We start from the raw sequence: 22019 nt of genomic DNA on the forward strand, positions 1-22019 counted from the left end.
TTCTGATAGTGCAATTGCCTCAGTGCAGGAAGATGAAATGCACAGCTCTCTCATTGTTATACTTCATTTTGAATTTGGGCCTCTATTCTCTTTTAGTGTTCATTTTATTGATTTATTATTATCATTTATCTATTCCATTTTAGGTTAATTCTTTAACCTCTGAGCCAGACATCACAGTCATCCCAAGCTTGTTCAAACCCACCACTCTGCTGCACTTGTGATTTTACAAACTGCACAGAACTGGAAGGCCAGGCTACAAACCAGTTCTGAAGCACTCGAGCCCACAGCACACTGAAATAGTGCCAACACTACACTTGGCTTAAAGAAATGGTGTTCTGAGCTCATAAACATTTAAGAAACAAAGCAGACTTAAAAAGCAGCAGAGATGACTAACTCTCTGCACTGATGCTTAATCTTGGCCAAACATTAAAAAGCAGGATTGATGACAGTTTTTCAGATAACAAATTTACATTTGTTTGTGTTCCTATGCTTAAAGCCAGTCAGCAACTGTTATAGAATATCTAGCAGCTTAGGAACAGAAAATAATTCAGAGTGAAACTAAACTGTCCTGAAAACAGAGCTAGAATATAAACATACTTTGAAGAGTGTAAAATAATTTGAAAAAAAAAATTTAAAAAGGAAATTCTGTTCTGTTCCAGAATTATAAATTAAAGGATGATATCCTAGGCATCTTCTGACTCTTTTGATAATTCAAGATCAGAGATATGAGGATATGCAGTATCCAGCAAACACTCCATGCCACATAAATACAAGATATCCATAACACTGGCAGTTAATAAAGAAGAGATGAACACTAGGAAAAAAAAAAAATTCTTAATAAACTCTTATTTTTTTAGTACATTAGACATTGTCTCACTCCTAAAGAAGAGAAAACTATAATATAAAGTAATACAAATCTTTTAGAAACTACCTTACTACTTATTAACTTTATTAATTTGTTATACCTAGTTTAACTAATTTGTTATACCTAGATTAACATTAGATTGCCTAGATTGCCATTGATTAACATTGCAAATCTAGATTACCTAGATTAACATTGCTCTTAACCGAATATTCATTCCCCTTAGATATGAAACTCCATTAAAAATCATCCTCTTCGTGAATCTTTCTAACTTGGGATAATATTTATAATCTTTCTCAATACACAGAATGCTCCACAGTAATCAATTTGCACCTCAACTGGGCACTAGATTTAAAGTCAGGTGTTTAAATGACAGCAATGCCAACACCTCTGTTTTTCTCAGCATCCAACAATTTTTTGAGGAAAGAGGTCTCAAAATACCAGCGCTGGAGTCAGCAGACTGCAGCAGCTCTGACTTCTCTGCTGCTGAAGAACCATCCTCTATGACTGCTAAATATTTAGATACACTCAGTGTATCACACATCCAAGCATGACAGGAGGAGACAAAACACCCTCCAAGAGCCCTTCAGCTTTATCTCTTATGACATCCAGTCCAAAGGACTTAGAGCCCATCAATCCTCCTGAGCAAACAGCAAGATGCCCTTACCTCAAATGCACTTTTCATTCTATTTAATCTTTATACTGAAATGTCTCTGCAGCAAACAGACATCAGTGCCATGGAGACCCAGACCCTGGGCCAGCAGGAAGTTAAACAGCAAAGCAGCAGCACCACTGAGTTCCTGCTGGTTTGAATAGAACTGTAATGACTACACTTAACCATGCTTGGGGCTTTTTCCCTCTTCTGGGCCAGCACACAAATTGATCTCACAGTCTAACTAAAGCACATTTAATTCCTTCAGTTCAACTTTTTAAGACAAATATTAAACACTAAGGTCCTGCATATATGTGAGTAGCATTCAGATTTTATTTTACAGTAGTGTGTGTTGTCTAACCTCCAATGCTTTCATCTCTGATAGCTATAGAAAATCCCACTATTTCATTAAATTCCCTGCTTTAATTAGCCACCTGGGTACCTTGGCCACAAAGCTGGTAATGTCAGCCAAAAATAAGTGTTACGTGTTAGTATAGCCTTTACTCTATTTCATAAAGGTTTTTTTCCCCTCAAAGCATCCAAAAAATGCAGACATGCAAAATACTCCCAAGAGCAAAATCTGTAACATTTTCTAAAGGAATATGTCTCTGCAATAATTTTAATCACCTTAAACAGCATTGCAATGGGACCAGCTGTCTGCAAGTCAATCAAAAAAATTCTCCAGTGTGTTAGGAAGCTGTGCTCCTCAACAAATAAAAGATTAAAAAATCAGAGTGCAATGAATGTTTTCAGGGAAACAAGCAAAAAAAATTAACTCCAAACTAAGCAGATTTATTTTATGAAATACAATTTGATCAAAACAATAAATCTATATAAAGTAAGAAAGTGTCAAAAATGTGTTTTAAAATTCAATAGAGTACACTTATTTTAATTCAACAAACATCCCCAATGTTCTAGGCAGGCACTGGGTAGAATATTAGCATCACTATTACCTGAAATTATTACCTCTTTCTCCTTTATAAATAATCCACACTTTTACAAAGAATTCATGTATGTGATCAATGAAACAAATCTTAACGTGTTACTGGGCACTATGGGTCTCAGCAGCTAGTCATGCAGAAGACCTGATCCTGTAAATCCCAACCACGTGAATGTCCATTCCAAATTACATTACTTCAGTAAGACTCAGTAGAAATATTCCTGGCAGCTCAGTTCTTATTGTCTTAAGAATGAGAGTCTAGGCAGGTGCTTCACTGAGTTATGACTAAACCAGCATAAGGGTAAAGCTTCAAAATTCAGGTCTAATTTCACTGAAATCCAAAAGCTAGAATTTTATTAAGATATAAGCAACTTAAGTATTGTTTCTAGCATGTCCATGGAATACAAATGCATTTGCTACCATCTATCTCTAAACCTGAAATACAAAGTTGGGTTGGACTTTGAGAGACCAAAATCACCACAAGAGATGTTAAGAGGGGCACTGACAGACACATTCCTGACACGAACCAGGACACTGTTTATTCACTTATGGCCCAGAGATGGATTTTGCTGTAGAAAATAGAAATTATCAGGATGAAAAACCTCTACCTGTGACAGGGTGAATTTTTGATACAACAAAGCAAACAAATCTCAAACAAAAGCAGTTCTTACCAAAAGAAAGCCCTCATGCTTGACTGCTGAATTGATTTTAAAAGCTAGACATAGTCACTCTAAATTGTATAATATGTTAATTAAAAAAATAAGCAGTGACTTTCTGTGCTTTCATTTGCATTTAAAATTTTCACATTTTTTTAATCAAAATCATATAACCTAAAGAATTATTAGTGTCCAAGACATCTTTTAAAATCTCGTGTCTCCTTATTCTTAGCTTTTCTTATTTTTCTTTTGTTAGCTAATACAATTATCACACTGATAGCAAATAAAATGTCTTAAATGAATAAACAAAAGCAACTATCCCAATCATTAAGAAATTAATTGGTCTATCCAATTTAAACATTAAAATTAGAAATACTCCTAAAATATTCCTTTAAAAAGCAGAAAGATTAATACAGATCACTACATAGGCACAGGGGAGTAAGGTGTTTTGAAGGAAAACTTCTTAAGGGAGAAATAATAATTAAATAAATAAGTATTCCTTGGTTTTGTTTAACATACTCAAAAGAAAACAAGCAAAATTAAGATTTTTTACATGTCTGTTGTCATAAAGGCCACATCACTTTGGAGGAATACTTCATCCCAAATGTCAAGGAATTCCTTTCTTTGCATATCTGACTAACCGAATGCCATCCTATAAAAAAAAAATCCTGTATATCCTATCTCAGCATTGCCCTTCTTGCCCTCATAACTCCAAAGCAGAAAATCTAGCAGACCTTATTCCCTCTCTTCCTTTTCTCTTTAAAAGAACTACATTTTCCCCTCTCTCTTTCCCACAAAGGAGCAGGAGCAAGACTTTAACGCCCTTTACAATTGCTCAAACTCCTAACCTGTGTGACAACATAATCTATAACCTCACAAAATTTCATTTTTAAAATTGTGCTATTTGATCCTGTAACTAGAAAAAATATCTATTTTAGAGTGACATAAAGGGAAGTAGTTCAGCTTCCTTAGCAGATCTATTATCATTTGGGATGAGAAAGCAAACTCGAGTGGATGCCCCCTGGAGAGACAGGAAAATGTTATCAGCCTGTGCCTGGATCTCCCCTGCTGCCATGAAGGCTAAAGGGACACTAAGACTTTCCCAAAGAAAAGAAAATTATGAAAAGTGAGTAAAACTTTGGTGCCTTTTGAGCACGAGAATTTGGAGGCAGGTAATTCTCTCTGGTTAACCCTGGCCAAACTGGCATAAAGATTAGGTATAGAGGTTTTCCACTCTTTTCCACATGCCTGAGAAAATACTATCACAAGAAATTGATATTATCTCTGACTGCAGAAGGATGCTTGCTCCTCTTTCTGCCATTCACCTGATGCTGGGACTATGGCAAACTCCACATCACAGTTCATCTGCTCATCAGAACTGGCAGGCACCCCTCTGTGTTCTCTCCACAATTCTTTGATAGAAAGAACTGGAGACAAATGACCAACATAAACATGGGACAAAAAAAAAAACCATCTAAACCAAGTAATATTAAAATAATTTTAAAATATCTTAAAAAAAAAATCATTCCTATATCCTTAATTGTCTAGTTGAATGCATCATGACCAGAATTAGCAGCTAAGATAAGTGAATTTTAGTATATTCAATGTTTTCATTACATTCCCAGCTCCTGGTACTGACAGGTTACATAGCTGTTTCAGTTCCACCCAAAGGAGCAGGCTTGTAGCCTGTAGGGCAAAAAAAAAAAAAAAACCTTCTTCCCATTCCCTTACACTCCCCCCACTTTTAAATCTCATCATTTCAATTGCCTGAAGGCTGGCTTCAGGTTTCTTCTTACTCATATTATGACAATTTTTCAGCAAGGCAATTGTTTTGCCCCCAAATGCACCAAAAACCATTATTGTCCTGGGACAACTGAGAACTCTGCCTGGGAGAAATCAAGCGAGCGTCACAGAAGTCACTGAAACATTTCTCACCTCACAGGCAAAAATGTGGGAGGAAGGGTTTACCTAACACACACTCTGGGAAGTTTTCCAAAATCTTTATTTAAGAAGTGTTTAGTCTGACACGGTTCCCTCCGAAGCCCTGGAGAGATGCTGGAAATATCCACGTGAGGATAACGCATGAATGAAAGAGACGCACTAAAATCCTGTTCCAAACTATGGTTCATGTCACTCTGTTTCAAGGCAGATCTGCACTGCAACCACGGAAACTCTGACCCAGCACTGCTGTCTTCCTCAGCACATTCCTGCTGGATGACACTTTACATGAACACGTGTGAAATTCGTACCAGAAGACTCATCTGTCACACATCTCTCTCCCACACCCAGGATTGTCGTGCACTTTCTTCTGATGTTCTCCTTTGAAAAAAACCAAAAAGCACTGCTGATGACAGACACAAGCTAGATGAGAAGGATATTTGATCTGATTTAATATGCCAATTGCTTGCTCAGCTATTTTATTAATTGAGACCATTAGCAATAACTGCAACCAGTCACTGGAATTAATTTGTTGCCTGAAATTTGCAACCAACAAGTTGCAGCCCTGCTACTGGTCCATCAGGTCCTTCCCAGCTGTAGTCCAGAAAAGCTTTTTTCTTCAAATTACCAAACTAACAAAGCATCTCCACACAAACAAACAAAAAATCCCAGAAAAAGCAGTTCCTGACTCTTTCCAATTTTTCTCTGCACCCAACTGCTCCACAGCATGTCCAGCCCAGCCTGACAGCAATCAGGATCACACCTCCTCTGCAGCACTCCAAGTTTCACTAAAATTTCCTTCTGGATCAAATCTTTTGACTGCAACTCCTGGCTCACCCTAGAAGTTCTCAGGATCAATCCAGCCATTATCATCCAATGCATAAATCAAGCTTTCCATGCTTTTGTAGTAACTTCTTCAGACCTCCAAATAAATCAGGTACCCCTTCTATGATTCTTGTTTAGACATGCAAATTTCCCCTTATTATAAACTCAGATCAGAGCACCATCACGTTGCTCAGGCATGTTGCTCCTGCACTGAGAAAGCAAACAATATGAGTGGAAGGTTCCACCAACAGCCCAATTCCTAAATTTAGTACCCCTGTCTCTCTTCAGTAACAGCTTTTTAAGGGCAAGCTGTGCTATCTCACAAAGATTCTTCACCACACACCCCTCCACTGGGCACAGGGAATCCTGACAGCATTGAGCCCAGCAGTCACCAATAGCCCCAGGGAGTGCTCTGGGGCAGATTTAGAGACATCTGCCCTCTAGATCTTGCCTCTGAGGAAAACTAATGGAGGCAGCAGGTCTGGAGAAGCTTAAGAAATACTGATGTCTTCAATCAGGAATCATGAAAGAGGAGAGCAACAGCTCCTTTTGTTCTCTCTTCCCCAGCACAGAGTTGTGGTGTCACATCCAACCAAATCCAAAGTTGATAGTTTTCCTTCTGTGAGGTAAAGCTCTTTCGTCTTCATATCCACTTCATTCTGCATAACCATTTACTCTATGGAGTATTTGACCTCCAAATCAAATATCAAAAAAAACAAATCAAATTTTAAAATATCCTTGCTTATTTAAATAATTCCTTTCTATTTTAACCTCTGCGTGGCTTTCAGCAAACTGAAAGGAAGAGTCCAGAACAAGGTTGACAAGTTCAGTAGTGAGTGGGATGAAATTGAACAACAGTGCACCATCTTGTCCCAGGGTGCCATTTGTATCTTACTGTTTATCTTTAGGATTTCAGCTAATTTTCTAATAAAATATTTCCCTTTTTAATTTAATTCCCTTAAATCAAAATACCAAAGAAATAAACTTTCTACTTTACTATTTCTTAAAAAATGAAATTTACAAAAGTTTAAAACCACACATAAAATCAGGTAAATTCATATAGTCTCATCTCAAAATGTCATCCCTTTCAAAATGTTTAAATGCTAAAACATTGGTTCTGCATATGTAGCAAACAGACTAAAAGAGAATGACATGTCAGCAATCTGTCTGTTATCCAACGTGACAACTGTGTTTCTCACTCAGAATAACCAGTCTCTCAGAAGAGTAATGTACATCACAGATTCTCTCAGTTTTCAGTAGTACACTATCTCCATTTCTCCAGGGACATTATCTTTGAACAACATATCACTCTGCCCTTGGAACCATCAAACTGACATTTGACAAAACTGTGGACGGCTTGTAGGTTAAATTTAAAACTCCATTGAACCTCCCCTTGCACATCTCACTGAGCTCTGGCCTCCCATGGAAACAATTAGGAAGTCCAACATTAGAGCTGGTGGGAAACTCTCTAGCACTGGTCAATGCAATTCACATGGAAAAAATATCCATCTCCTGCTTATCTGCAGGAAGAAAAGTTTGGGGAGTATCTAACCTGCTGTAACCAAAAGGTGTGGGGATGTCACTGTACTGATGGTTGTACTCAGAATATTTTTATCTTGTACAGGCAGGTGCACATGAGGGCATTATGCCAATATATTTGATTTTCTTGTTTTTCATGAGTATTAATAGCCTAACACGTTTTAAAACCAATGCAGCATTTTCCTAACCATAAAAATCTCCTAGGAGTATGGATGACTAAAATGACAGCTAAGAACATACAGATCAGCAGAAATTATGGAAATTAATAGATCTGTTTCTTAAATTAAGTTTTGACCTTAATGAAGATTCAAGCTGAGAAAACTTAACACTTCACTGAATACCCACAATAAATTCTAATCATACTCTACAACTTATCTGGGACTCTAGGGATGGAAGTTGGCAGGGTTATGCAGACAGTTTGCTTCAACAAGGTCAGTTGGCTTTTTAGGTCAATAAAACATAACAGAAATTGCACCTCCAACTGCTGAACAAATGTTTCTGCATACCAATAATTGAATTCCAGTGAAATCAACCATAATGACAACCACATAGCATAATACCTTTCTTTAGACTCTCTTGAGCTAGAGAGATTTTCAATCAATGTTGAATATGCTCTGATAGAAAAGCAAAGTGGTCACATTCAGACAATTTCATCATGGCCAACTCCATAATAAATGCATTTATGTAACTTCTGGAAGAAAGAAAAGTTCTGAAACTTAATTGTTGAAGTATTTTCACAATCTGGGTGCAACAATTATCCCCTCAAGCACAAAAAAATATACTTGAAGTTGATAGACAGTAAATTTAGCATTCATCCAATTTATTACAGAAATCAATGAGCCCCAAATTTCAGAAACAAAACTTTTCATCTGGAAAGTAACTTGTGATTGTGGCATGCACTAAAGATCATCAGGAGGGAAAAAAGTCTTGTCATCTTTTTTGCAATGAGTCATCTTTAGCTGTGCAATTTGAAGACATTCCTGTCAGAGACTTCTCTGACATGTCTGAACTGTGAATTGTGCTTGGTCTTGACTCTTCCAAGAGAAAACATCAAAAAGATGTTTTAAGGCTTTGCTAACTTACAATTTACAACGACCCATAAGCATGAGAAAGAAAATTAACACCAGGGCTACTAAGACAAAAAAAAGTCAACCAGATCCATTTTTGTTTCCAACAAGTACCACAAGGCATGTAATACTTGAGAAGTTTACTCAGAAGCAGTGTGCAGAGACAAATGCCAGCTAAACTAATCTGCAGCCTGGAAGAATTCAAAACACAGACCTGACTAGATGAGGTTACATCCAAACACAGCCTAAAAACACATACAGACAACTCCTGTACAGTTATGTGCTGGTCCAGAATCTGGCCAGCAAAACCAGCTACAAGGTTCTGAACCACTGCAACTCCTCAAATTCTGTTTGTAAGCAGTAAAAGGGGCAATGCAAAGTATGAAGAATAAGTCTCTGATGTTCAGTATAAATCAATCTGTATACAATTGCCACTGTTCATTCATTACCTGCTGGGTTGGGCTGTCTACCAAAAATTATTCCCAGTGTTAAACTTCCTAAAAAAAGATAACAAAAGCAAAACCAAAAGAAGAAAAAATTTCACAAAAAACAACATATGAACTGAATATGTTGCTAATAACCATTTTTTCTTGCAGGCATTCAAGAAAAAGATTCATTTACTGGAAAGTTTCTGGTCTAGAAATGAAATGACCAAAAACTTCACAATAAGGACAAGCAGAATAAAAACAACAAAATACAAACAGAAGTTAATAATGTGGGATCAAATCAACCAAATAAATGAAGCATCAATGAAAACCTTCATTGTGGAAGGAGGATTAAGTAGGAGAGCAGAAAATACTGACCTGGAAGTCAAGCTGGTTGGAGTAGGGATGAAAGCAGCAGTTTGGAGAAAAACAGATAGGGAGGAAGACAGCAAAAGAGAATAAAGGGAGGAACACATTAGTTCTTCAAAAATATAACAAGCAGATGTTATATTAGCAGATTATTAAAAAGAAAAAAAAAAGAAAAGGAAAGAGAGGGGAAGGAAAAGCAGGAACTAAAATGAAATTTCTGCAGAGCTACATCCTTCCTGTGCACTGAAGAAAACAAACTTTAAATCAAAAGGGTATCTTGTCATTAGCGGACAGCAGAAAGACACCCATATTTATAACCATCCAAATTCATAAACACACCAAACAAAACAAATAAATTGGATGAATACTGGTAGCACTTGCTGCCCCGCAAACATCTTGTCATATTCCACAAAGTCCTTCATGTGAACTGTCATAGGCTGGTGACCCTCATTCCTCAACTCTTCCAATGGCAGTCAAAGCAGCTAAACAATTTGGCAACTTGTTCAAAGATAACTAGAAGTTCACAAAGCACTGTAGCTAATAATCAAAGATGAAGATTTGACACCGCACCCCAACCCTGGAAATGCAGCCTTTTCCAATGCTGATAGCAAATTTTTAATTCAGTATGAAGAGAATTAATACTTCAGCACTGAAAAGACTCTGATTTTTGACAACTTTATTTGTTAAAAAAATACCTAACACACCCTTTTCAAAAACTAAGTCTAAAATAATCCCCACACAGCTAGACTAGTCCTTAAATCTGTCCCTGACACACAGCATTTTCTGCTTTTAAGAAAAGGAGCACACTCAACAACCATAAACGTACGTTTTTTAAAATGCAATTATTCCACATAATGATGTCTCTTGTGCAATGACTTGTCACTGCTGTGTAGACTTACCTTCATGAGAATTCAAATCCAAATTAATTCAGAATTAATTAATTGTAGTCTGAATACCGCAAGAGCTTGAATACACAGCTGTAGTGTTATACACCCACTGCATATGAGAAGTGGATAACAGAAACAAAAAACTTCTTGCTTAAGAACAAACAGGTTTGTCTCATAGTTTAATAATTTTAAACAGACTTTTATATTGTTGCAATCTTTGCTGAGAAGCTACACTTTGCCAAGCAGCTGACCAAGTATCTCACATACCATGGAGAAACACGGATCCAAGGTTTTGCAATCTTCACCACGCTGGCATCACTTGCTCACTCTTTTCAGTCTAAATTTAGTAATGCATAATTTATATTGTATTATGTGCCAGTGCTTTTTTACTGAAATCACTCTTCTTTCCCTGCAGTGCTTATCCCTTCCCACATTTACACAGAACAGGCATCCCTACAGAGCTCTGTTTTGCCAGAGAAACAAACCACTGTTGCTTAGACTCCTCCTGTGTCATGAGCACTTCATTCCTTCTTACCAGCCCTCACTGCACCTGTTGCCAGCTTTAATTCAACTTCCAGGCATATCACTGATGATAAGTACACAGCAGAGCTCCACACAGAGCCCTGCCAGCACCTGATGACATTAATACCTTCCTATGCTTACTGCAGATATTTATTCTGACATATCAGGATTCACTCCTCATTGTTTAGATGGCTCATAATGACACAGCCATAAGCAAATTCACCCAATCTTTCTTTTCCTGAACTGTATCAAGGATTATCCTTAGTTTATATCAGTCAACCTTACTGGTCCTAACTTCACAAACATGCATTTCATGCCACTGTATTTCACTTCATTTTGTGATTCAAACTCTCTACCACATTTCATAAACATACTTCTCATTCTAACACCATTAATAAAAGCTTTAAACAATACACTCCTTCAATCCTGACAGTTCTGTTTCAGCTGCAGCTCCCTCTCCTTGGTGAGGCTCTTGGCATTAAAACTTGAGCTGATCACTACCTTATTTGGTTTCATTTATATTATTTAAAAAAATCCCACAAAAATAAAAAACAAAAAACCCTGAACCACATTTCCTTCATTAAGAAAACCAAAGAAAAACAGCAAGCTAAATTTAACAAAATCACGTTATACATTAAATGTAATATCTTGCATTTGATTTTAAACTTTTTTTTAATTATAAACAGATAAATTGTGATAACTTTTATTACAATTTTAAAATAGCTTAAGTATAGAAGAAGGAGTAGCTTCTCCTGTGTAGTAATAAGAAACTGTAAAAAAAAGTTAATATAGGGAGAGTAATTAAAGAAACAGACCAATGTGATTTTATATGAGCAATATTATTAATCTGAAGTGATGCTGCTCAGAGAAGTGTGATAGTTTCTGAGCCAAGAAAATCACATTAAAATCAAAAGAATTACCATTCACATGAAAATTTCTTCATAACTATTAAAAATGTTCATCTGCCAAGTAGCACACACTTGTAAATTTAACTGCCTATGTCTCAAAGCAGATATTTCTACCCCTGAGTATTTGACACTTCGTGTGTCAATACTTTCTGACTAGTAGAACATTAATATTCATCTCCTTGTTTTAATTTTTGTTTGAATTTGTAAATGATAACTTTATTACAACCATTTTTAACTTTCAAACTTATTTATACAAGCACACTTCATTATGTTGAAGAATTCCTATGAATATAACAAATATTGTGAGGATACCACAGCTTGCAATAGTCTAGATTATCACTTCCTCAGAAATCTATGTTGATATATTTTGACAATTTATCTTGTTGCAATTATCTTGCAGTGTAAAGATGTTGGCACAGCAGTGAACGTGGATCCCAGCAAGCTGTGAATGAATAAATGCATTTTAATGTCACTTTCATTTTCCTACAGGACCCCAGAGATGCCCTTGCATATGGAGTTTGAGGAAATGTCAAATATATGCTAAAGGTCCATAGCAAAGTTTAACCACTCCATCACATTCTAAGTCCAGTACTTGAATGTTCCAAACATGAACACTCTTCCAAAGTGTGTTCACTCAGCAGTACCACATTATTTTCTGAGAAGTTATTTCAGGGTCAACACCCTCATCAGTAATAACAGACTAGAAATTGGTGCTCCTAAACTTCACTGCTGAGAGTATAACAAATTTGAAAAGAAAATTAATACAAAAATAGAAAATTCTCACCCATTACAGGATTCTCAGACAATAGGAACATTGTATGCTGACAACGCTGTACCAGTATCTCTGGACCACTTGGTTCCTTGTGTAAAAAGGTTCCAAGATCTATTTAATTACAAAGGGTATAAAACAAATCCCAAAACCCTCCTCTCTCCATTATGGAAAGCCTCAACAACCTTTCCAGACACAAGAAAATCACTATCTGGTAAACATCAGAAAATATTCTTTTGAAGCAAACAAAGACTATGGGAGCACCAAGAAATAGTTAGAGCTATTATTAAATATTCATGAGATGGGTTAGAAATACTTACCAATACTTTTCAGGATCTCTGAGAATGACTGATGATGTTCACACTTGAAGAAACATGTGGGGGCAGGTCTGATTCACCAGTTACTAAAAAGACAGGGCTGTTCCCCAACACTGTTTTCTGGGGGGTTGCTGTGCCTGTAAATTGCACGTGACCTTTCCTAAACGCGCTTGTTTTATGAAAAGTATTAAAAATGGAAACCTTATTTTTTTCCAAAGTCAGCCAACAGGAGATGTAGCTCTCAAGTAGCCCTTTTTTGTTCTTTTACAAAGCATAACCAATATACTCTAAAAAAACATACTCTGCTTGTAACCTCTGCTTCTGAAATGAAGATCAAGTAAGAAAAAATGCTACTCAATGTAAGACAATACAAAAATTACCTTTCTAACTCAGCAATTTTCTTATCTTTGTCATTCTTCTCATTCTCTACTTCCTTGAGTATTTCTAGAAGTCTGTCAACCTCAGCCTGAGCTTTGCCACATTCTTCTCTATAGTACGAGGCCTCCTTGTCAAGCTGTTTCATTCTGTCTGCAAATTCTGGATTCATCCGTGCCTCCTCTTCAGCTTCATGAGCCTTCAGAATCAATATTTCAAAAAAGATAAGGGTGACAATAACTTAAATAGCTTTAAAAGCTTTACTTCTTCAGTCTTGGAGTTCAAGTTTACATTAAAAAGGATTATGGGTATTCCTGTCTGATGCATTATAAAAAAAAATGAAAATATCTACAGTCAAATTCTATCGTCCTGAAAGGGGAGGGGATTTATTAAGGGGGATTTTATGTATTAAAGTGACCCCACTTTAAAGGTGTTTTTTAAAATTTAACAAAGACTCACCTTGTAATTCATTAAATTCACATAAAGTTAGGTGTGCTTTGACTATATAGGCAATTTCTTAACAAATTATATCCTCTTTCCCTATACAGAAACACACACATTTTGTCCATGTATAAATATACAAACACAGATACATATATATACATATTGTGTATATCTGTATCACCAGCTGTCTCAAATGCAGCTTGATATAAAGAATTTAAAGGAAAGAAACTGTTTTTAATGCAGAGGTGATTTTAAAAGATAAACCAATAAACTAAAGAAGCTGATTTCAGCAGACATCTTACCCAATAATCCTTTTTAACCTACCATTAATACTTAACCTGAAACATCAGAGGAACAAGCCCATTGGTGAAAACAGCACAAACCTGGCAAACACATGCATGGATGGGTGGGAGTTCCACAGACAAGAGAGAGAGCAATGAAAACAACAACAGTGCAGAGCCCAGGCCAGCTCCCATCAAACCTAATGGCAAAAACCCAATTAACTTCAATGGGAGCATGACCTGGCACCGAGTGCTTTCAACTGTTGGCTGCAATAATCACAGACAGATGGAAACAACGATGCACTGCAATGCTTAGCCTACCCCTTGCTTCCCATTATTCCTAATTGGCATCTTGAAAGGGCAGGCAAGGAAAAAAGAAGTAGTTTAAGGCAGTGCACATTAAACATAGAAAATTCAGGTAACATAGAGGATTTTTTACAGAAATTCATGGTACTTAAAACTGAAGGTCCTCCAACTATCTTAGTACGCAGAGAAGACATGGACTCACTTATCCTTCTTAATTTCAGGGAATGGACAATGCAAGCAAGCAATGAAAGAAATGCAGATCAAAATGAAGCATGCATGTTTGGGGAAGAACTAATATAAACTACAGATACTACAAGGTCCATATTCTTTGCAATGGTTAAAATTTTCTGTATAAATGAAGAACAAGTCTGAGTTTACTATAAATACAACAAAAAATTGAAATTAGTAGGGAAAAACTTAGGTGGTTTGCATGTAACATATCATTTAAGCATGAGGATAATAGGAAAAAGATAGGAGATTTGAAGTGTTATTTATCCTGCTTGGAGGTTTTTATTCAGAAGAAATAGAAGGCAAGGGAATGACATGAGGAGCCTAATAAACCTACTGGCCTTGCTCTTCAAAAATCTCTGTTTTGGTACATGCTCCAGTCCTGAATTCCATTCCATAGGACTTTTTAAACCCAGAACTCATTTCAAGGCAACACTCAAGGAGTATCTTGATTTTACCATTTGAGTGAGATGTCAGCAACAGATTCCTTTTCAGGTTCATAATCTTCCTTAATAATAAAGTTGGATTTCTTTTATACCAGTTGTTACAAAGAGCTTTCTGCAGGTGGTACTTTAACCTACAATTCCCTTTAAGGGACTCTTCACATTGTAAACAAAGCTGCTGATACTAGAAAAGAGCAAAACACAATCCATCTGACACGGCCAGGACAAAGGCACAGAATTACTTATAAGGCCCCATTCTATTTTATGGCTTTGAAAGATGTGTTTGGATCTGAACTAGGCACCTTCCTGCATTTGTTGTGTACAGATCAGGGGTGATTTGTTGACAGATGGAACTTGACTCTTGAGGTCAAACAGTAGGCCCAAAGGAGTTAAAAGGCTGCTCAGTTGATATTGACCCTGCTCCTGCCAGGACAGGGCAGATTTCTTCAGCTTTTTTTAGGCTGTAGACTGAACTGTTGGATCTAGTTCTAGACAGAAGCTGCATTAATCACACGAATCAGAAAGTCTCTGCCTATTTCTGCTGTCATTTCCTTTTTCTGTTTAGTTTCTGTCGCCTGTTTACTCCCTAAGTTTCTTTGTTGGAAAACACATTTTCTGTTTCTGTGGGGCTTTTATGGTAGGAGGGACTGGTCCATGTGTACTTCTCAGCTTTCTTAAATCTGTATCTGCAAATGATAACCCTTGTGTGTACAGATTAGGTTAATTTCAAACTAATTCACTCACTTTATGATGATTTTCCTCCCAATATTATGACTGTGATGTCATATGTTATTTTTACAACTGAGTAAAAATAGCATATCACTCTACTACCATTAGAATGTCACAAATTTTTACATTAATTATACATCTGTTCTCATCTTTGCTTCATAAGCACTGCAAATGATTTAGAAGAAAAGTAACATTTCCTTATGTAAACCACAAATTTCCTACAGAAATATCATAACAGTGTGGCACAGACATGCAACATGAATTATTTAGGCTATTAAAGTCTTATGCTACAGTCATGCATGTATTACTCTGCATAATAGAAATGGAGGGATAGATAAGTATTTCATTTTTAAAGCTTCAGACACAAAAATACACAAAAATCAAGTGGGTACTTAAAATTAAAAAAAAAAAAAAAGGAACAGCAGAATTTACATGCAATGTATTTATTACTTTGTAAGATCCTTCAAATTTTATTACTTTCAAGAATGAATGGGGAAAAAAGATTGCTGTCACACAAATTTTCTTGTCTCCTTAAAACTCAGGAGGTTTTCATTTAACTTTAGGGGCTGCTCTAAGTAATTTATAGTGTATTCTGCAAGTAGTTTAAATTTTAATCTGACATTTCTCTTATAGAAGATCTTGGAAAATTTAGTCTTTAATATTCAGAAAAAGGTTCACCTGAACTCCATCCTCAGTACAGCATGATATTTAAATAATAGGACAAGAGCAATAATGTAATTTCTTATAATCAATTTTGCACAAAATCTCATTGGGCATTTCAAAAAGTTCACCTTTAAAGCGTGAAGAAACGTATTCCAATTCTATTTACAACTTATTCTCATATATGTAGGAGAAGAAAGAAGGTGAGCAAGGGGAGTTTATTTTAAAAAATCATCTTGTGGGTACAGTATGATTGCTGCCTAGTGCCAAAGGAAAAGGATCTTGCATCCATTGCTTTGCAACTTCGAACAGGCTGTCCTTTTAAAAATTAACCACATAAAGGCAGAAAAAGCAGTTAAGAAAAGGACTGACTTTGGAATGCTGCACACAAACAGATTAGAAAGTAACAAATGAATTCTATACAGCAGAATCACTAATATTGATCTAATGACTGGCCAGTATTTATGAAAACCAAGCTAAAAGCCGACAGTAAAAAGACTCCAGTCTGAAAAGACAAGCACAGGAGCAGTGCAAATGACATGATAGAAACAGAACTACCACAAAAGTGACCCAAGATGATACAGAAAAAAAGGGTTTTATCATTGAAAGGGACAAGCTCTTTCTCCAGCACTGTGCCAGAAGGTAGAGGTGATAATATCAAGTTTTATGCTATTGTGCTACAATTTATGACTAAATTCTAAACAAGGTAACCAATAACTCCAAAAGTAAATAGAGCAGATTGTGCGGGAATCTCTTTTCCCATACACAAGTCATGACATATCCATGACATGGTTGGAGCTACAAAACCTAACCCTAACAGATGGATTCCAAAGCTGCAATCCTGGTCCATGGACATCCATGGCAAAGCTCCCACTGACTCCAGTGATGGCAATTCCTCCTCTAATGTGCAGTATCACATTACTTAAGCTACAAACCCACTTCTTCTATATATACACTCTCCAAATTACATAGTAATTCTGACTAGGATTACTATGTAAACTATAGCTTTTAAATTGCTCTTACAGTTACATCATTTTTCTGTCCTGTGATGCTCACAGCACATTAAATGGAACAGTCTCAGCCAAAAAGATGGAAACTCCTCTCTGCAGAGAAAAGGTTTGTTGCTGCTCTTCCTCAAATTGAAGGAATCAAGTTAAAAGAGATATTGTGCAATTAAAGCAGGCATTTGTGAGAATATTAATGGTAAAGAAGCCAAAGCAATACTCTGCTTTTGCACTTTTGCAAAGACTGCCTTTTGCATTTATCATTTTATATTTCACTATTTTCTTCACTTAATTACAAGTTTCCATGTTCCTAATGTGTGTATGCTAAATGTATACACTCTTCCATGAGTAGAATTAATCTATTTTAGTCATATGGACTTTTGAAAATACTGCCAGTCATTTCCTAGATATTATTATTCATCTAATTAACTCAGTCACTGAAGATAAACTGAATAAATTAGGAGTTATAGAAGTTTGAAGGATCAAATAAAGTACTGTACAAGGAGGAATTAAAAAGCAAAGCAAAAGGAAAAAAAAATTCTGCATGCATTTTCTAATGGAGAAGTTGAGGACCTAAAGGACGTTTGTTTTCTCAGAAACACAATATGTACCTATTTAATACATTTTGGATTCTTAAACAGGCCTTCAAGTCCACAAAGTTCATTTATTTGGATTTAATGGATACAGCAGAGTGAGCACCAGGAGTGTTCTGCAAAGCTCCACAGAGGAAGAGCACAACACAGTAAGGGAATGGATCCTCATGCTTCCATATGTTACAGCGGGCATTTTAAACATGAACTTACTGGATTGTACATCTGATTGAACAACTGCTCAGCTTGCTACATTGCAAAGTTGGTAGGGAGTGAAGCACAGACAAGAAAAGAAGGAAAGATCCAGGAAAACAGCATTAGCTCAACAAAACCAGTGCATTTGCACAGAAGAACATGTCATTAAAAAAAACACAAAAGAAAAAAAAAAGTAGAAATTTAAGATTCTAAACATTCCTTGGTGAAAGTGAGAGGCACTGGGGAAACATAAATGTTGACTTTGGCTCCTAAAAAAGAATAGCTGGAGTAAGAAACTTAAGGTTTGTGTTACTTTCCCTTTCTCAAGTTAAATAACCCATGAAATAAAGAGAGGTGTCCACTTTTGATGATACATTAAGTGCTGGTCTCAAGCAATGAATCACGAGAAGTGCTTTTGGCTGAGGCTGCAATTTATCACCAAAGCTTCAAAGACAGTAATAATAAAAGATTAATTAAATAGGATCATTAAATTTATTACTTTCCTTTCGTTTAATACAATACTGAATTTTCTATGCAGAATGACTTTCAAACAGTACAGCTTGGCAAATAGTACTTTAGCAACTGCAAATATGTCAGTAAGCAAGTAAATTTAAGATAATGAAAAACAACAAAAGGAGGAAATTCTGGAGTGGATAATAAAGATTATATGTACACATATATATATAAAACACTTGGCTACCTATTTGGTAATTCTCCTGCTGTTCTTTCACAAGTAGCAATACAAAGTAAGTCAACAAAAATCTACGGAATTTTGGGAAAAAAGCATTGACCATTCTCTGGTATTTAGAATTATTTCTTTTAAAATTTTTTATGTATTACAATCCATAATATTTGTCACAAAATGTCCAATAAGCATGTCTATAATTTAAAGCAGTACTTTTTATACCAAAATATAGCACAGTCACATAAATAATTTGTACAAATATCCTCCTCATTATTTTTGAAATGTGCCTACTGTGTGAAATCATGGGTTTAGAATCAGCATATTTCTTCTTGCCAAAATGTAAAAAAATCCAGTTATGCAGTTCTAAAAAATATCTGGATCTAATCAGATCCAATAAAATCCATCTTTATTATCAATAAATGAATCCTATTGTCTCCAAAAAAACAGAAAGGAGGGAAAGCCACGGAGGAGAAACTCCAGTAGTTGCTTTGGTGTTTTTTATTTACAATTTCAGTTTAGACTTGCCCCTTGTGCACACTTTCCTTCAGACACTTACCACCATTAGTGCTCATGCAAAACTAACTCCCAGCAAGCGTGCACAGAGTACTACCTACATATTTCTTAGTTTAACTTGCTAAAACTTATAAATCAACATTGAACTATAATTATTTTACAGCAGCATAACAAAGTACCTCCTCCATGATATTTTTAGAGAGGAGTACTGCGTAAGCTACTTGGAATTTTTTCAGGTAGACAGCCCCTTGGAGTGGGTTTGGAAAGAGAAGCAAAGTGCCAGATGCCTCTGCTCCTGCAGGGGTTGATGCTCACACGTGAGCACACTCCTGGGACACGTGGGCTCATTTATGCCCCTGGTGCTGTCCCCTCCTCCTCTGAGCCAGACATGTGCAAGAGTGACCCAGGTTTCTGTTTCGCTCACTTTCCTGAGGAGTGAGAACACGGTGCAGGTATTTTTCTGGGGACCAATTACTTTTAACGCAGGGTATTTACAGGTTCGAACATAAAGTATTTCATTAAAGAAAATGTGAATTGAAAATGACTGTTTGGAGTCTACTGTCATTAACAGTCACTGTTTCTGTTCAATTAAGCATGCCCAGAAAGGAGGCTGTAACTGCATTTTATTGTGGAAATACCTGGTCTCCTACAAATGGTGGGTGAATTTCCATTGGGGCTTTATGCTGCATTTATGATATAATAAAACTATTATGTTTTCAACTTTCATTCAATAATTGTTTGTATTTATACACAACAAACATGCTCCCTTTTTATATAAAAGACATCCCAGACACTCTCTGACTTTTCTAAGTGCTTGTTTTTCCATTACTCTATGATGTGTTTAAATGTACAGTCATAAACGTTTGACTTAGGATTTCAAGTCCTTCAAGAGGATTTTGATGAGGGGTTTTTAAGTGATCTGTGCTTCCAGGGCTCTTTTAACTATCTTTTTTTAATGAAGAAAAAAATACATTTCAGATGGTAATGAAGTATCTGTTGAAGTGGAGTGCCAAGCAAACAACCATTTATTCTAACAAACTAAAGCAAACTAAATTACTTCCCAGATAAACCTTTTTTTTGGAGATTTTAATTCTACCATCAATAGCATTTTTAAGGTATGGGACATTTAAATTATTTGTGTTTCCATTTGTATATGTTTATTGAAAGAAGCTTCCCTTCCTCTCAACTAAAGATCTAATGCAGGCACTTGCACATATTCATTCTGAATTAAGACAGAATACAATTATAAGGTTTACACGCTGGTATCCTTTATAATTTGCAATACCTTCTTCACAGGTCAGGCTATTGAAACAATGCTTAATCTGAGCAGGATACTACTCAACCTGGGTAAAAAGAGTGTCAGAATATTATGCTAACAGTGATAACATTCACAGAACAAATAATAATTACAAGAAAATTAAAAACTATACCAATATTTAAAAAAAAAAAAAAAGAAAAACAACACTTGATGTACACTTAGTCACGAATTGCAGAAGGCAAACGTAATGCCTGACCCCATCAAATACATAATGAGAACAATGAGAGCAGACATTACTACAACACAGAGAAAGGTCAAAGAAACAATGGTATCAAAACACTTGCAAATCATTTAAGCAAAATCTAGTTTATTGCAGCAATTTAAGTAAAACCATGTAATAAAATACAGGGTTTGTACGTTTTCCTTTAAATGCTTGCTTCCACTTCTTGCTGAAGAGAAATACTGAATTGCCAGCTGATATAAACTTTTGAATGTTTTGCTTAATTATCACAAACAAGTATTCACCAACAAAGCCAAAAAAACATCAAAATATAACCTAGCTATAGTTTTCATTTTAGAAGCTGATTTTAGTTGAATTTTAATTAGGAATTCCAGCATTTCTTAGACAAGCTTCAATTTTTTTTTCCTCATCCTGCAAACATTTCAGTTTACTTCTAAAAGTGGTGTTAGTTCACACACATAAATTGCTGGTTTGATAATTCTTTTCTGCCCTTTTTCTTCCATCTCAGTTCATCTATTTGTTGCAGCTTCTCAGAATTCCCTCATAGAGCTACTGAGGACAATTTCTGAGGCTCACTAGTGGCTTTGGTACAAACCTCTTGAGAAAAAGCAGTACTTGATGCAAGCATCAGCAAACGGCATAAGATGGGTAGATTCTAGATTTACTCCAGAAGAGTAAATAAGCTCATAATTTCAAAATGAAGGTATGGGATGCTGATTTTTGTTCTGCTGATTGTTTGTTTGTTTTAAGATGGAACTTACCTTTTTCAACTGTGCTTCCAACTTACTACACTCTTCTTTCTTTTGTTCTATGGCTATTTCTAAAGACTTAAGTTTGGAGTCTCTTTTCAGCCCTGCTGATGCCAATGAAGATGCATGTTCTTTGAGATCGATTAAACTAGACTGGAAAATGACCAAGAGTAAAAAGTTAATTCCTAGTCACCAGGATTCTAACTCATTGCCAACTTAGCAATCACTTGGATCCTGCTCCCCCTCCCCCAAAAAGAACTGACTCAAAGATAAGCATTGATAGCAAAAGACACCATTTTGTGCATACAACTGGAACCACAGGAGCTGGCATGCACTGAAACACAAACATTCATAGTACAGACAAGCTCATCATATTCTGGAGGTACAAACACACTGAAAACCATTTCTCCAACTGACAAACAAAAACAGGAGCAGCAATTGAATATTTGAGCCTAGTGGAAGCTTAGGTAAAGGACAAAGAGATAACAATGCACAACTATGTAAAAACTGAAGCAGTATTTTATGTACAAATATGGACTGTGAAGAATGCTTAAAAAAACAGCAATTCTGAAGCTGAACACTGAAGTGGCAGAATTTCAGTACTTGACACAATTCAAGAGTAATCCTCAGCACTTACTTTCA

The 22019-nt window shown here is 36.0% G+C and overlaps 1 protein-coding gene across 10 annotated transcripts in view; it reads right to left on the bottom strand.

Moving 5' to 3' along the window:
- The window catches only part of ERC2 (ELKS/RAB6-interacting/CAST family member 2), a 401773-nt gene that overhangs the window by 235118 nt on the left and 144636 nt on the right, over positions 1-22019 (bottom strand). For 3 of the 10 annotated variants that reach the window (XR_010028823.1, XR_010028824.1, XM_063164669.1), the window contains exons 10-14: positions 21390-21530; positions 17950-17985; positions 14098-14127; positions 13057-13250; positions 9283-9294 (exon numbers count right to left, since the gene is read on the bottom strand). Coding sequence is in view for 1 of the 10 variants with exons in the window: in XM_063164669.1 (XP_063020739.1) it covers positions 9283-9294; positions 13057-13250; positions 14098-14127; positions 17950-17985; positions 21390-21530 (413 nt within the window). In the remaining 9 variants the exon portion in view is untranslated. The remainder of the gene's footprint in view (positions 1-9282; positions 9295-13056; positions 13251-14097; positions 14128-17949; positions 17986-21389; positions 21531-22019) is intronic. The other 7 variants (XR_010028829.1, XR_010028825.1, XR_010028826.1 and 4 more) reach the window with 7 other exon arrangements.

This window comes from Melospiza melodia, chromosome 10, assembly GCF_035770615.1.
Source record: "Melospiza melodia melodia isolate bMelMel2 chromosome 10, bMelMel2.pri, whole genome shotgun sequence".
NCBI classification, from domain to species: Eukaryota; Metazoa; Chordata; class Aves; order Passeriformes; family Passerellidae; genus Melospiza; species Melospiza melodia.